The sequence below is a fragment of the Hipposideros armiger genome, unplaced genomic scaffold (assembly GCF_001890085.2).
Source record: "Hipposideros armiger isolate ML-2016 unplaced genomic scaffold, ASM189008v1 scaffold_247, whole genome shotgun sequence".
Taxonomy (NCBI): domain Eukaryota; kingdom Metazoa; phylum Chordata; class Mammalia; order Chiroptera; family Hipposideridae; genus Hipposideros; species Hipposideros armiger.
Window position 1 is genome coordinate 1,779,984 of NW_017731597.1, and position 17,538 is coordinate 1,797,521.

Below are 17,538 nucleotides of genomic sequence, written 5' to 3' on the forward strand. Positions count from 1 at the left end.
TGTCTTCTGATAATTGAGAAAACAATTCAGGGTCTTTCAGTCCAGACCAGCAGTTCTCAAACTTTCATGTGCAAACGGAGTTGCTTCCAGTGCTTGTTTTAAAAGGAGATTCTTAGGCCCCATCGCCATGGATTGGGATGGGTGGGGTCAAGCAAACCACATTTTAAATAATGCAAGTGGTTCAAATACTAGTTTGAGAAACTCTGATGTAGACAATTTACATAATGCAATTTGCTTAGTGCAATCCTGTAAATGCTCAGAATATATGAAATAGGAATACGTTCTTCCTCTAAAACAAACCCAAGACTGCACTTTGAAAAGATGTCTGCTATAACCTTGACCTTTATTCCTTTAAGCTGAATAAAGTGTGCTAGTTATAGAAGAGTTTTGCTTTGTTCAGTGTTGAATAATTGAGCTTTAACTATATATTCCAAAATGATATAGAAGTTAAACTAACCCATGTTTCTTTCTGTACATGAGTGACAGCAAGCTACGGCACGAAAGAATTTATACATTTCACAGACTACAATGTTCTGACTCAGATAAAAACATGCATTTTTATTGCAGAAAGAGTAACCCTGCATTTGGAACAGGAAATTCCAAATGAAATAGATCCACACCCCTTTCAAGTATGGGTATTAACATTTTTTCACCCTCCATTGCTCTCTAAACCATGATTGGTGGTTCTTGTGGTAAAGACCCATAATCTGGTAGTGGTTGCTCTTTTCCTCTTAAGTGTTTTATTAATAACTTATTTTGAAATACTACTTCCTTCACCTCAACCTCTGAGTTTTTAGATGTTTGCCACTGGCACCAATATGTCAGCCAGACGTCTTCAGCCTGTACTGCAGTGGAGAATGAAAAGGCCTTCTTCATTTTCTGTCCTATTTTTGGAAGCATCTTCTCAGAAGCCACTTCTCCCAAGTTTTCTTCATTTGCTTTTAATGCTCTTTCCAGAGTCAATGTTAAAGCCATCTCGAGCCCAGGGGGTTCAGTGCCCCCTTGTGCAGTCCACTATGCGACTAACAGCTGCTTCGATGTCCAGGTCCTCCCCTCAACGTGTGTCCACCCAGCATCAGAAACGCCCAGCACAAGGAGGAGCACACTGGTTGGACTCAGGCACCACTGGATGAGAAGCGAACCAGTTTCTCACTTGTAGGTAGGTACTCAACAAATTAGTGCGCAATGAATGAAATCACGGTAGAGTTCAGACATGAGAGTCTGGGGTTGGATGTCCGGAAGCCACATATGTGAGCTCCTAGCCATTCAGTCAGCAACATGTACTGCGCGTGTCCTCTGTGTCAGACACTGCTTTAGACACTGACAGAGAAAGATGATTGGGGAGGTCCCTGCCTTCTGGGAATTCAGAGTCCCACCTGTGTGACTCACTAGCTGATTACACAGGCACATCAGGCTCTAGCTCTTAGGTGCCTTATTTGTTAAATAGGGATAATAAAACTTCCCTATCTAGTTTTTTTTTGGTTTTGCTTTGCGAACTTTTTATTGAGATGTAATTGACATATCACATTGTGTAACTTTAAGGTTTGATACATTTATATATTGCATTAGATCTCCAGAACTTATTCTTCTACTAGTGCAACTTTGTCTTCTTAAACCTCATCTCCCCAGCTCCCCACCCGCCTCTCCCCACGCCCAGTAACCACCGTTCTCTGTTTTTACCAGTTTGGCTTTTTTATATTCTGCATATAAATGACATCATACAGTATTTGTCTTTTTCTGTCTGACTTATCTCAGTATAATGCCCTAAAAGTCTATTCATTTTGTCCCAAATGGCAGCATTTCCTTCTTTCCCACAGATGAACAACATTCCATTCTATGTATGTGTATATATCTCACAGCTCCTTTATCCTTCATCCATTGATGGGCACTTAGGTTGTTTCCATATCTTGGCTATTGTGAATAATGCTGCAGTGAATGTAAGTGTGCAGATATCTCTTTGAGATACTGATTTCAACTCCTTCGGATATAGACCCAGGAGTGCAATTGCTGGATTATATGGCAGTTCTGTTTTTAATTTTTTAAGGAATTGCCATACTGTTTTCCACAATGTCTGTACCATTTTTCATCCTCACCAACAGTGTATAAAGACTCCCTTTCCTCCACATCCTTGCCATTTGTTATCTCTTATCTTTTGGATAATAGCCATCTTATCAGGTGTGAGGTGATATCTCCTTGTGGTTTTGATTCCTGTTTCCCTGATGATTAGTGACTTTGAGCATCTTTTCATATACCTATGGGTCACTTGTATATCTTTTTTGGAAAAATATCTATTCAGGTCATTTGCCCATTTTTTTTCCTGATTCTAAACATTTCTTTGTTTTCCTTCATCATTGATGCATTTTTGAATGTATACACATTTTTATACTTTTTTTCCATAGTCTTTAGTCATTTTCTTATGTACACAATCTGGGTTCCTGATTATACTTTAAATCTTTTTAAAAGCATGAACTAATTTTCTACCACCTTTGCCACGATGCAATACTCCTCATTTCTCCTGGTCTTAGCTGTGTGCCTGTGCAAGATACACCATTATTGGGTTGACTCAGGGCCAGAGAACCGAAAAAACATGTTCAACATTTATAAATTTATCATTTATAAACACTTATTCAGTTTACTACTGGTTAGAAACTACTGTAAGACATTTAGACAGAGAAGAGAGTATAAAACTTATGTCTAGTTTTTAAATTGTATTTTGCTGATTTTACATAGTTTTATAATGACATTGTAATGCAGATTATCTGTAATGCAGAATATCTGGTAGATTTGTTACTCATGATTAGCCTTTCAAATGCTATTTGAAAATCACTAGAGTTTGGTAGATTGTGCAGCTTTCAAAACTTCACCTGTTTCAGATGATTTTGAATTTTTAAATACAAATGATTGACAACTTAAAAATACAATCAGTCTGTGGTTAAACTGGGTAGCTCTGAAAATTAGAGTGGAAACGTCCAGTATTCTCTACCTGGAAATTATTGTCCAATAATATTTTCTAAAATTATGTTTAGCAACTCCAGCCTATGTGTTTTTTCAAAATTGAGATATAATTAACATATATAATAAAAGTTTCAGGTATACAACATAATTTGATATTTGTATATATTGTAAAGTGATCACCATAAGTCTAGTTAACATCCGTCACTATATATAGTGACAAAATCTTTTTTCTTGTCCTTTGCTCCTTTTTAATTGGATTATTTGCTTCTTTGCTACTGAGTTACATGAGTTCTTTGTATATTTTGAATATTAACCCCTTATCAAATATATTGTTTCTAAATATTTTCTCCCATTATGCAGGTTGCCTTTCAACTTATTGTCTCTTTTGCTGCACAGAAGCTCTTCAGTTTAATGTAGTCCTATTTGTTTTTTTTTGTTTTTGTTGACTGTGCTTTTTGTTTCTTATTCAACCTATCTACCTTTACGGACTGTAATGAGAAGTCAGCAAAATAATGGATATGAAGGTAAAACTGAGAAAGTGGTTTGTAAAACTGAAAAGTAGCTTATAGAAGTACCACATGACTTCTTACTTTTCCCATTCAATCAGTAAGTATAAAGAGGCCTGAGAAGAACAAAGAATTTAGTCTTTAAAAAATTCCCTCGGGGCGGCCGGTTAGCTCAGTTGGTTAGAGCACAGTGCTCATAACACCAAGGTTGCCGGTTCGATCCCCACATGGGCCACTGAGATGCATCCTCCACAACTAGATTGAAACAGCTACTTGACTTAGAGCTGATGGGTCCTGGAAAAACATACCGTTCCTCAATAAAATTAAAAACAAAACAAAAAACAAAACTATCTTAAAATAAAACAAAACAAAAAAACTCCCTCAAATCTGTCAAAGCCATTATTAAAATTAGTTTTTAAAAAAGTAGTAGTATTAGAATAAAATATAGGAAAGAATAAAACACCTCACATTTACAGCTCATGAGTATATACCACAGTTGTCTCTGATATTTTCAGCAGCTGATTTAAAAAAAAAAACAACCCGAAAAAAAAAAAAAAAGCCAGACATAGAAAACAGTTCCAAGAACAGGGTACCACCCAGTAACCAAAACATTCCATTTCTTGGTTATGTAGTTTCATGCTACACCTTAAGTTTATTTTAGAATATTTTTAGCCTATGTTCTCCCTCCTTGACCTTCCTAGTTTGCTGAATGTTAAAAAACAGAGACTATGATTCATTGGCATTTCAAAAAAAAAAAGTCCAGTCTAAGGCTTATATATCTAAAAAGAAGCCACAATAGGCACGCCTTCAGGCTGTCTAGTGAAGTGGGAACAGGCATGTGCTCCAGAGTAAGGCTGCCTGGGTGGAATCCTACCCAGAATGCACTGATGTTAACCTCACCTCTCTCAGCTCTGGGTTTCTCATCAGTACCATAGGAATGATAATAGCAGGGACAATTAAATGAGATTAGGCACTTAATGGAATGCCTAGCTCAAAACAGTCCTTGATAAATGGGTGCAACTCTCTTCTCACTACCCATTTAACAAAAGTGCTCCTAATATCCTTTTGTGTATTTGGGTGACTCTCACTTAATGTTGGAGAAACACATTTCAGGACCTAGAAGTACCTCTGGTGACCAGCAGCAGTGCTGGACACTACATACTCGTAGGAGAGCTTTCACCAGGCCTGTCGTCTGAGTGTCTCCCACTGCCCAAAGATGAGCGTGACTCATGGGCCCACAGCATTCCTCTCCAGCACCCACAATCATAGAGCAGGAGTGAGGATTGTGAAATACAGAGGAGAGTAAGTTCCTGGCAGGGGAGAGGCAGCTGTCCACTTCACTTGGCTCCGTGACCTTCTGACACCATAGTTTAAAGAGCTCTGGGCAAAGTTTCTCACATTGGTTGCAAATGACCACGCGGTATTTATGAAATGGTAACATCACGTATCTGCTAGTGCCTGCTTGTGTGTGGCCCTGTCTGGGGGACAGGCCCAGTATGTGCCCTCTGATGATGCCATTAACAGTTAGGTGTGCAGGGGCCTCAGGCGTCCTCAGTAGCCTCGAGCACTTTTTGATCAGGATGGTAAAAGACAAAGGTCATTTGATTAACACCAAAAAAAGAGGAGCTGTGTGTGCGTTTGTGTGTGTGCACACATGTGAGTGTGTAAATGCTCTGGCAGCTTATAATTTAAGAGGAATTATAACCAATTTTATTTTAGGCATGTCCTTCCTTCCTCCTGGGGAGAAAATATGTCACTGGTGTTAGCCAAATTAGGTGGGACCTCTCAAGTTCTAGCGTCATCCAACAAGCTCCCACAGGAGGAAGTTCTCAGAAAAAAAGCATGAAGGTTTTCCATAGAATTTTAAGTTGGCTTTGCTTTTACGGAAGGCATTCCCTACTCAGCGTAGAAAAATCAAGGTGGTTTGGAAGCTGTATAACTCAAGCACAGTGACAGAAACTCATAGTCTGATTAGAAGTTCTTTTCAGGTAGCTATACACATATGGTCTAAAAACTCTGACTAAAGAAAAGCTTCATGGTACAGTTTAGGGAAGGCCTGTAAGCAGAAAACTGAGCCGGAGACGCACAGGAACAAACGTCTAACCTTCCAAGAGACAAAGAAGTAGGAAACACTGGAAAAGTCATTTGCCTTTAGATGCCCTTTGCCCAAAGTGATGGGGCTGCAGGTGGGACCTCCCAACAAAAAGGAGCATTACCTGTGAAGCCTGGTGAGCAGACGCAGCTGTAACGATTAACTCCATCCATGCAGACGCCATGGACACAAGGGTTGCTTGCACAGTCGTCAAAATTGATTTCACAATTCACACCTGCAAAGACAAAAGCCAAGTGAGCCTATGCGATATTACCACAGAGATACCAATGGCGTCTGCGTGTAACGCTGGGTGTTAAGATCTAAGCGCATCCAAGCAGCCCTGGGGAGAGGAAGGCAGCAGCCCTCAAACTGCAGTCCGCAGGCCCTGTCAGGGGACCATGAGGTCAGAAGGATCCTAGTCACCATCCCAAGTGATGATTTGCCTGTTTCACTGTGTTGGCATTTGCACTGATGGTGCAAAAAGAATGGGGTAGGAGTGCTGGCAATTTAGCTGGAATTAAGGAAGTGGCACCAAATGGTGGCAGCGGTCACTGTATCCTTCACCTCCATGCACTCACAGTAAAAACCAAACAGAAAGACCGTTTCGCTTAAGGACGACTTGGGTGAAGCAGTCGAAATGATTGACTTCATCATTTTACTATATCTTGATCCTGGAATCTACACTGACTGTTCTGCGTGATGAAATGGAAAGTACACGTAAAGCGATTCTGTGGCGTCCGAAACACAGGGTCGTCTCCAGGAAAAGCAACTGTGTGACTGGGTTTTGAACTGAAGCAGTTGCTTTTTTCACGGAATCCCATTTTAAAGGAAAGAAAGACAGACAGACAAACCAGGGCTATTCAGACCCAAGGAGTTAGCTCACAGTCAGTGAAAACAGGCAAAGCTGTCATTTCAAGGAAAACAACTGACTGTATTGTGCTCCAAAGATAAGATTTAAGTTTTCACATGTAAATGAGAATTTTGGAACTTGTACCCACTACTATAAGCTTGAAACTGACAGTCACTATTCTGGGCTAAAATTCAGGATAAATTCTGGGCTACAGTTCAGAAGTCTAGTAACTCCCTCCTGGAGGATGCTGCCTTCCTCCCTGCCTATTTCCCAGAGAACTGCAGAATTTGGCGATAAGAAATGTTGAATTGAACATATGGGTACGTAAATGGTAGGGATATGCCAATCACATTGTTATCATTAGTTTGTAAAAACACTCATGGTTTTTCATTATTTATTTAACATGAATTTAGTGATGCTTTTTAGGTATCATAGAAAAATACTTTGGAAGTTTCAAGAGTCTAAAAATAAAGCCTGGTAATAAGGGTTGTAAACTAACCAAAGAAACTTCCATGACAAAATGCCATAATTTTTATTCACTCACACTTCGTATTAACATTTATTAATAACACTGTATTAAAAATGTATGGAGCCATTATGTGCAAAGTATGCTGCACCCCACTTTACATAACTTTTCTCCACACTTCTCCCTCAGCCGTCAAATCAAGTTGTGTTACATCCGCTTTATCACGACTTGCACCATGACGGCAGCATGGCTGGGATGTGAACTTGGATCTCTGGACGCTACGCGCTTCATCACACCACAACAGGTTACTCCATGAGTAAGGAGGCTGTACTGCCTCGCTGGCCACAAAGGAGACTAGAGTTTCCATACTCCTTGTATATAAGTGGACCCCTTTAGGACATGTGTCCAGCCCTTGGCTGACAACCCCCATTTACCAGCGTTCGACCACACAGGCCCCAGAAAGCCACGGTGGCTCAGTGTGACTCCATCCCCAAGGCCATGTTTTATCTGAGCAGGAACAGACACCCAGCCCAAGCTGGGCCAATGAGATGTCCTCACTGGAATGTAGGAATATGACCTGTGTGACCGATGGCCTGCGAATGGCCCTGCTTCCTGCTAATCTCCGCAAAGCCTGATTGTTCAAAACCCACTTGACATCCGTAAGAGGCGTCTTGGGCTTTCACTAAATTCTTTCTATTTCTCTGTTTTGTGGTGTTGTTAACAATTCTTTAAGTTAGTCAAACTGGATTCTGTGACTTGAAACCAAAAAAGAAAACTTACTTAGAACAGTTTCTCATCGTAAGACCAGAGGTGAAGAAGACACCAGAAGTGATTTTGAATAGGACATCTCGCCGTAAGCGAGAAACCAGTTCTAATGAGCACATTGTGCAGTATCTCTTCTGTCAACACACTCAGCCAAACCCCAGCCTACCAACTTAGGACCACATTATGGTGGGTTGTGAATTCTTACTCTAGAACTTGAGAGTCTATTCAGAATGATTGATCGAACGAATCCTTTCACCCAGACCCCTACATGCCAGGTCTCTCTCCACCCATTACAAGATTTCTTTATGTTGCCTGCCACCTCTTTGCTTTCATTCTCCTGACACTCACGGGAATACATCTGGCAGTTTTCTGAGAGATGCTCGGCCCTTCTCCACGCTGCCCGCACACCACTCGCATTTACTTCTTGCCTTTCTAGTGACAGCTATTTACACCGTGCCCGCGCTGTCCTCCTCAGGGAACACACCTGATACATCCTGGCATGCTGATACAATCACAGAGCAAACAAGTGCTTGCTAACCCACCACTCACCCAGGTTTCCAGTATGCTTGTTATAATGGGGATGATAGCAGAGCCTAAAACAGCCCCGCCATTCTAAAGGCATCCATTCAATTGCTTGTAAATCTCTCAAATTTCTTTTCGGACTGCAATTTCTCATGTCTGGGGACCAGCCCGGAAGCAAATTGCTTTTGGAAGGTTTCACAAAGATCTATTCAGCCCTTTTAGTGAGTTATCTAAACGTGGGGTGGGGGAAGGCATTTTCAACTGTGAAGGCATGGGATGTTTTTCATATGCTTGAGCAACTCAAAAAGGACTTTGTTTTCAAACTTGGCATGTACGAGGTCCTGGATGAAGACCAGAGCCTCTGACAAGTTTGAAGAAATGGATTTGGAAATAACAAAATAAAATGAGGACAGCTAACCACCTCCCCCACCTTTGCCCCCTCCCTGGGCCTTTTTCCTTAAATCGAGAATGAGTTCTCCATAAATCACTCCCTGGTATGGGCAGGTTCCCTTCTGACAAGGCACACACACGAGTTAATCTTCCACTAATACATTTTCCTTTGATCTGAGACACAGTGCTTCTCTGTCCATTAACCACAGTGGTGACCGTAATTATTCCTCAAATAAGTAAAACAGAATCCAGTGAGACCTGTGAAACGCTGCTGCCTGAGAAAATAATTCAGCGTTCCCCCAGCAAGGAGCAGCATGCCCTCACAACTCACAAACAGCCCTTCAACCGGTTTCAGGAAACGGCAATGAACTCGGGGATGGCGAGTGGTGAGGCTGCATTCTAATTTACAGTGACCGGGGTATGCTGCAAAGTCTGCCCTCTCCCTCACAATCCCCCACAAACGCCCAAGCCCACTGGAGACAAATGGCAGGCGCAGTGTCACCTTCAAGATAGCGGACTCTGAAATCGAGAGAAAACTATTGGAAAGATGGGGGAAGGAGGGGGAGAGGAAGGGGTCAGACGACCAACTTCATTAGTCTGAGTGCAGCGGAAGTTAAAAAAGAAAAGGAAAAAAAAAAAAGACAATGAAATCAAGCCACAAAAGCAAGAGGTCTTTCTACTTGAAATAATAATTTCAATTTTTTTTTTGAAGTGGCCTGCATCCTTTTAAGGAGAAGACGTACACAAAATCAGCAGTTTTGTAAAGCTACCTACCGTCTCTAATTTCCTCCCTCCGAGATGTTTCTGGCCGTGCTTCTCCGAAAAAAAAGGATGATTTTTTTTTTTAGGTATCTAAGCATATGCCAAGAAGGTCTGAGGCATCTGTGTGAGCTGATTTTGAGAAGCAGTGAAACCTCCAAAGGAGACGCCAAGAGCGGGCTTACCTGATGTGCCCGGCTGGCAGTTGCACTGGTAGCCATTTACCAGGTCGATGCAGCGGCCCTCATTCAAGCAAGGGCTGCTGTAGCACTCGTCTATCTGGTCACTGCAGATGGCGCCCATGTAGCCGGGGTTACAGATGCAGGTGTAGGAGTCAATTCCGTCCTGACATTGGCCATGGTGGCAGGGGTCGGGGTCACAGTTGTCAATGTTCTCTTCACATAACACGCCATTGAATCCTTGGAGGGAATTCAACCAGGAAGGCGTAAGAACCGGGGCGGACACTCAGCGCCTGGACCGAAGTGTAGCCATGCCCACCCGTCCTACCTGGCCCACGCCATAATTCATAGTGCAGCCAATGAGCAGGTAGACGATTTGCATTGATTTAAAAGGCAAGTCTAGGGAGTTGTGCTTAAAATAAAGGTTTTTAAATCAAATTTGTAGAATTCAAATACCTTCTCCTAAACAATCAACGGTTTCGTTGCAGGGATCTTTAACTGCCTCTTCGTCCCATACTGGGCTTCAAGGGGAATAGCTCTAGATACTTTTCCTGTATATGTTTACCTCTGTATTCCTTCTCTCCCACACCCCACATATGGGTACTGTATTAATGGTTTCATGGACTTTGTTTTCCCAATTCTGACTTTAGAGCTCAGAGAACTTTTCTTTATTCCTCTCAACCCCTCCCAGAGTGCTATGCATATACAGTAAGTTTTCAACAAACACTTGTTGAATAAAATGAACAGATTATGAGCATTCAAAAGAAAAAGGGACAAATAAAAGTGTCTTCATTCAACATTACACCTCTTTTAAAAGACGCCAGTGAGGCCTTCCTTCCTTTTAAACATGAGGTCAAGGTTCTTCATCTCTCCTCCGTGAAGGTTATTCTCTCTGAGCCAGAGGAGGACAAAATCTGGAACTTCTCCAACCGGAGACATCAGTTTGTGAGGAGGAAGTGAGCGGTTTGTCTGCTAGGACCTAGTCTAAGTAGGCCTTATAAGTGGAGATGTTCCAATACTACTGAAATATTCATTCTCTAAGTTTATTTTTGTGACTTGGTTGGCTTTTCTGGGATCAGAGAGAAATCATGCACATGATATTTAAAATCCTTGAAGAACCCATTTTCTAAAACAAGAAAAATGTCTTGAATTATATTCATGATTTCTTTCTCCCTTAAGCAGTGGGATAAAAAGGAAATTAGGAAGTCACCTTTTCTAATCATTCCTAGCCCTTCTCTACATTGGTCTGTGCAGAAGCAAATGTGTCACAGGGGATGTTTGGCATATTCAGATCACTCCCAAATGAGAAACGTGGCCACACATTTGTAAATAGATGCTTTTGGATTTCAGTAGCAGAAGTCAGGAAAGAGGACCCAAACTATCCCAGACAGGGCGCTCTCTCTCCTGTTCAGAGACACACCTGCCGCTCACTGCATGAGTCATCTTTCATGCAGAATACCTCTGCCTTGGCACACAACTGCCCATAGATTTCTGGGCCTTTGTTCCATCACTTGCCTCAAGAAACACAGAGACAGGCCTCCTGCTGAGAAGACCCAGTGAAAACTAGCTTTCAACTGGAATTCTTCCCTTTCCCAAAGGACGAAGTCAAGCCAGCTGGAAACCCACCGCTGCCAAAATCTGTCCCAGAAAGACATGGACACCAAGTGTCCCAGCCAGGCCACTATTTTGCCGGAGAAGAAGGCAGGTGTTGTACAGGATGTACGTGAGAGCAGCAAAAAAAATATGCTGGAAGGAGGTGGCTCTACACACAGCAGCCCGGTTACGGGACTGACCTGGTAGGGTGGTGAGAAGAGGGTGGCCTCCCCGGGGAATACAAAGTGAGAAAAGCCTTACCTGTGGCACACTGGCACTCATAGCCATTCGGGTGATCGATACACTTGGCCCCGTTCAGACACGGAGTACTGGAACAGTCATCAATATCAATCTGGCAGACCGGGCCAGTGAAACCTTAAAAGGGCACAGTGATAACACAAGTCAGAGGGTGATCCTACGTCTTCCGGGACGATGAGCACGATGCCCAAGAAGCGTTGGGTGAAGTTGGCAGGGCTTATACCAATGGGTCAGCAAAAGTAAAATTATTCTCCCCAACAGGTAACGGGGAGAATTGGGAGACACTCAGGCCATCAGAGGCAGGCACCTGTGTGTGTCTCTACCTCTGTGTCTTCCCCATGCAGATTCACTTCTAGTTAAAATAGGGACTGAGTGGTTATAGGTGGCGCCCTCAAACGAGCGTAGTATCAGAGGAACTGGGACCTTCTCTCTAAAGAAACAAGAAAGGCTACAGTCCATGGCAGAATATTTGGCATCTTTTCAATAGTAGCTTTGAGGAGCAAAAGGAGAGGCAGAGCCATATCTGGAATAAGTGACTTGTGTTGTCTGTTTCTACACCCAGGGCTGAAATGTCTAAATATAATAATCTCACAAAGGGGTTTCAAGAATATGACCCATGGGGAAAAAAATAAAACCCTGAATAGTGTAAAACTAAGCCTTCTGTGAGGTACGAGCTTTCTGAAATGTACACACAGACAGCGAGGTCATGGGCCATTCAGAATAGACTTGGACTTCTGGCCACAAAGGATTTGAAAGACACACTCACTGACCAAATTCCCCATTTCTGTGCACACACACACTCCCATCCTGAAGGGCTCACTTTAATGACTTCCTCATGTCCAGCCCACACACATTCTCTCCCTCCTCCCTTCCCTGTGGTCAGTCCGTTTGGTGCTTTCAAAGAAAACAGGGGCAGGTGGTAGGCACTTACCAGGCGGACAGAGACACTGGAAGCGATTGACTTTATCCACACACTGCCCATTGTTCACACAAGGGTTGCTCTGACATTCGTTTATCTCCAATTCACAATGCACACCTTTGAAACCTGAACAAAACGGACCACACAAGTGGCTCAGAAAGAGCGAAAGGCATAGTCCAGCCAAGAAAGCACAAATGTGCTAAGATGACGACATCCTCCATGAGCAGGCACATTTCTGCAGAGGGTAAAGGGGTTCTGCCGTGATGGGGAGATAATGGCTGTTAGCTCAGATGAGAACGCTCTGGGACAGCCAAGTCACTGTGGAGAGGGGGAAGCGGCGACCTCCAGGACATGGGTAAGACCCAGCATGCCATCAGAGGCTGCCCCCATTCCCTGATCAGCCCAGGCTCTGCTTTCAGCAGTGCCAGGGCCATGGGCTTCCCGCTCCATGTTGCTGACGACCAGCAGAGTTGGAGATATTGCTGCTCTCAGGGCGCAGGTCAAGGTCAGGAGGGCCTCCTGCGGCTAGAGCAGCTAGCTAGCATCCTTAATGAGGCAAAGCAACCACTGTCAGCCTTCACTGTAAGCTGGGTTGAGCGGTGCTCTCTGAGGATTCAAGAAATGGTCTCTGCTGAAGAGCTCCAGTATACAACTAATGAACCTGTATGCATCACTGTGGATAAATGGCAAGTTCCTATATAATCATGGGTAAAACAAATTTCTGTAATTGGGATGGCATGGTTATTTGTAAAATATAAGGGAATCAGAAAAGCTGCTATTGAAAGGATTCTTGCGGTAAATCCTTTATTAAAGCAAAGAACACTTGCATAAAAACAGTCGCTTCTGAACTTTCCCCTTACATGGAACTGATGCTGACATAGGGGCATGTTTAATTCGGTCTCCACAGCTCTAAGAAGTCTAACACTGCCTCTCTCCTTAAGGGTCCCCTTGGCTGGGAACCCTGTTTCCTTGGGAATTAAATGCTGACGGAGCTCATGGCACCGCTGAATACTGAATGCTTCCCCACTCCACCCCCCATGCCGAGAGAGGCAAAGTTCAGTGCCTCCTGCCCAGATTCCACACCGATGGGCCCATGTACCTGGCATGCAGAGACAGGTGAAGCCTCCAATCTTATCCAGACAGGTGGCGTCATTCTGGCAGGGGTCTGAATGGCACTCGTTGATGTCCATCTCGCAGCGAGGCCCCGCATAGCCCTTCAGACACTCGCAGTGAAAAGCACCATCTGTGTTCACGCATTTTCCTGCATGCTCACAGGGGTTGCTATTGGCTGGAAGAGACAAGCACCGATTACCGAGACCAAAGCACTCGATGGAGTCTCCACGCATGTGGGCTACAGGTCTGATTGTGACAGCATTAAAAGAACGGGCGCTAATAGTTTGCGTCTCAATTTCCTATTTCCTTATTAACAATTTGATTCATTAATAAGGCTAAGGCAATCTCAACGCCTGTGCGTCTCTACTGCTCTTTTGCCCAAACTATCACTCAGGTAGGGCTTTATATTAAGGACCAAGCATAGACCTTCCATATAGTTCAACTCCTACAAGAGACTATATGGTTATACTGAAAGGTTAGTTGTAAACAGTAGGCATATAACTGGGGAGATCTGAGGTTGGGTGAAACGTGCTCCCAGAGGAACATATGCTTTGGTTTAAATGCTTGCTGAGCTTGACAGACAACATGGGGCAGAGGAAAGATGCCGTGAACTCACCCATGGTGCACTCATCCACGTCTTCGGTACAGTCAGCCCCTTTGTAGCCTTGTGGGCAGGTGCAAATGTACTGCCCATTCAGAGGGTTGGTGTCGCACAGTGCCCCCTTATGGCAAGGATTGCTGATGCACGCATCATCCAGGTGACATAAGAGACCTGGCACAGGTTGGGGCAAGAACAAAGAGAAAATGTCCCTACTTGGGGAAAAGTTGTCTCTTTCACGGAGAAGGGAAAACCTTACATTGGCTCATGAAATCCAATATGGAGATGGAGGCAACTTCCCCTCAGGGACACGCTGCAGCCAGCGGCCAAGCAAAGAGCGTCCACAGACAACCCTGGTTGTTTGCTGCTCTGATTAACCCTCAGCTAGACTTTTCCTCAAGGGTAGAGTCATCTTCAGCCATAAAGCAAAATGGTGAGATGACAGAGATAGGAAAATGGGGCTATCCTTCCCACAGTGCTACCAGACTTGGCAAATAAAAATAGAGGATGCCCAGGTCAACAGGAATTTCAGATCAACAATAAATAATGTTTTACTCTCTGTCCCAAATATTGCATGCGTCCTCGATTACATGTGGCAACCTGCTTTCCCGAAATCATGCTAGCTGCTGATCGTGGGACCGCCAGCATTTCACTAGCCTCAGAAGGAAAAAAAAAAAACAGCCGACTATCATCAGCCTGTACTAGGCCAGCCTTTTAATAGTGTCAGCATTCTTGGCTCAAGGGCCCTCAGGACTCTGAAGATATTACTGGGCCCCATGTTCTGTGCGGTTCACGTGGGAACTGGATTTTCCAGTCTGCAATTAGCCTAAGAACAGGTAAGTAAGGCTTCTTCTACAAAGCTGGAGGCGGGGCTTTGGGGAAGGCCCAGATATGGGAACATTTCAGAACAGCTGGGCACACAGTTCTCTCACCTAAGCTATCTTCTTCCATCACATTCCTCCCGTCATTGCTCACCACTTCTAGAACTAGGAGCTGTTACACTGAGGCTGGAGCAATGTTACCTTGGCAGTCGGTAAAACTCCTCCCTGAGAGGGCTAGTTCTATAGACACTGAGAGCTGAAATGCACTGAAATGCTTCTCCCCTGCCCACTCCTTCTGAATAAATAGATTATTTCTTCTTTCAGTGAAGTCCCTAAGTCCATTAGTCATTTTGTCTCCATTAGTCATTTTGTCTCAATTTCTGAGAAATTAGCTTTAATTTCTGAGGTGCTTTTCAGCCTCAGATCTGAAGGTTGATAGGTGCACCCAAGTCAATTGTAAGTAACTTTCATTTTCTTGGTTGAGATGAGAGCGAAATGTCCTAAGGAAGAAGGCTAACTTCATAACACTTTGGCTAGCGATTACACTTCCACGAGAACAATCCTGAGTGATCCATTCTTACAGATGGTAGTTAACAGGACACAGCTATCGGGGTGAAAGAGAAGGAGGCAGAAAGCCCGGTGCTCACACTGTCCTCCTGCTGGCCTTACCTGCCTTTCCTTCTGGGCACATGCAAGAGAAGGAGGCCACGCGGTCAATGCAGGTGGACCCCGCCGTGCAGGAGGCGAAGGCACAGTCATCAATGTTCTCGCTGCAGTCATCTCCGCTCCAGCCATTAACACACACACAGCCGTAGCCTCCATTGCGGTTGGTGCAGGTGCCCCCGTTCTGACAGGCGTTGGGTTGCAGCAGGCACTCGTCCACGTCCTCGGTGCAGAACTGTCCTTTGGGGGGAAACGTGCCTTGGATTAGGGCTCTGCAGTCTCAAAGGGTTCGTACCATAGCAGCCCCCACACATTCTTCACCCTTGTGTGACGTGCCTGAATTCAGGCAAGCAGCACTCCCAGCTGATCAGGTCCTTACAGAAATTGTAAGGCCACCTTGAGCCATCCGAGTGACATTTATTCTAGGCAATGCATTTAAAGAAGGGTAGAGTTGCCAACCCTAAAAACTCTGACAACATGAGAAGTTAGCCAGCCTATCAAAGAGAAGATGTCTTTTAGGATCCTTGACTCAGTTAAATTCCTTGGGACCATGAACATATAACCAAGAAGAGCAAGGAGAGAAGAGCCTAAGAGATGAGTAAGGAAAGTAATAATGAGAAGGAGCCTGCAAGTCAAAATGTTCGGGCAATTGTCCCACATCTTGACTGTCAATGTCAATATCCTGGTTACGATATTGTATAGTAGTTTTGCAAGAGGGGGGCTTGGTAGAGGGTATAGGGTGTCTCTCTGTATTAATACTTATAACTGCATGTGAAATGACAATGATCTCAAAATAAAAAGTTGAATTAAACATGAAAGGAAGGGCAAGCCAAGGTAGAGAGGAGATTAAGGGCAATAAAAGCCATGGTACAATATGGATGTGAAACACGCAGCCAAGATAATGAGGCTGGAGTGAATTGTGCTCAGCTTGAGGCAACCAAGCTTTAAGGATGCGGATGTGCGTAATAAGACGCGGAAAGTCACCCAATGCAGTAGAAGATGGAAAAAGGATCGGTTTGCTCTGCCTGTAAAAGAGCAAGCTGGGGGATGCTAACCGTGAGGCCACGTGTGGACTTCCTGCAGCTCACTAAAGGGTGGGGGGCCGTGCCAAGGGCTCCCAGGCCCCATGACAAGGAACAAGGGCATGTCTGCAGCTGACAAGCAAGGCGCTTGTGATTAAGGAGGAGGTGAGTGCCAGGCCGGCTGAACTGTAAGACACATTGATGAATTGGTCTTATTGGAGGTTTTCCAATACCAGTTTAGAGAGCCATCAAGGGGAACTCATATTCAGGTCACCTGAAGTTTTGAAAACCCAACCCAACAAGTGGCTGAAACTCAAAAAAAAAAAAACCCCTCAAGGTATCCTTAATTCTTTCTCTGTAAAAGAACTCAATAAATAATTCAGAAAGGCATCCTGACAAAGAGGCCTCTTAATGAAAAAGCCCATGACGCTTATACTCAGAAAATGCCAAGGCCATCCCTGGTCCCCAGAATACCTGACGATAATTCAACCAGCTCAAGTACTTTCAGAAAGCCTGCGGTGTGCCCAGCGTGTAGCCATCACTGGGAGCAGAGGCTAGTTGTGCCTGATTTAGCCTGACCACCCATTCTTTACTTCCATTATTACACCATTCCTTACACCCATATTCCACAGCCAACACCACTCTACTGCACTTATTTAATTGCACATCTCTTTCTCATCACTTGGCTGCAAGCAAACTGAGTTCAGGAATATATATATATATATATATATATATATATATATATATGCCTCCTGGGCATAGCTGACTCACCTAGGATGGGCATCTGGTGGAAGTTATATGACAATGTGTCTCTTTTCCAAACTTTTGGACTAGGGACCCTTTGCCACATGGACCAAAAGGAAGAAGTGGCTGGTCTACAGAGAAAGCGCTAAGGGCGAATCAGAAGTGCACAGAAAAGAAACAGAAGCATGGCGCATTCAAGGTACTGGTTCTAGTCGTTCCTGAAGCCCAACTGCTCCTGAGTCCATTTAGAGACACAGCTATTCAGAGAGAGGTCCCTTCCAGTGGGTTCGCCTGATTTCAGATGGGGATCTGTCAGTTGCCAC

At 43.9% G+C, this 17,538-nt stretch overlaps 1 protein-coding gene across 1 annotated transcript in view; it reads right to left on the minus strand.

The window, feature by feature from the left end:
* The window catches only part of NOTCH2 (notch receptor 2), a 154,649-nt gene that overhangs the window by 42,643 nt on the left and 94,468 nt on the right, over nt 1–17,538 (minus strand). The window contains exons 6-12 of the mRNA XM_019655820.1: nt 15,456–15,689; nt 13,984–14,139; nt 13,354–13,542; nt 12,267–12,380; nt 11,339–11,452; nt 9,491–9,724; nt 5,678–5,788 (exon numbers count right to left, since the gene is read on the minus strand). Of these exons, the coding sequence (XP_019511365.1) occupies nt 5,678–5,788; nt 9,491–9,724; nt 11,339–11,452; nt 12,267–12,380; nt 13,354–13,542; nt 13,984–14,139; nt 15,456–15,689 (1,152 nt within the window). The remainder of the gene's footprint in view (nt 1–5,677; nt 5,789–9,490; nt 9,725–11,338; nt 11,453–12,266; nt 12,381–13,353; nt 13,543–13,983; nt 14,140–15,455; nt 15,690–17,538) is intronic.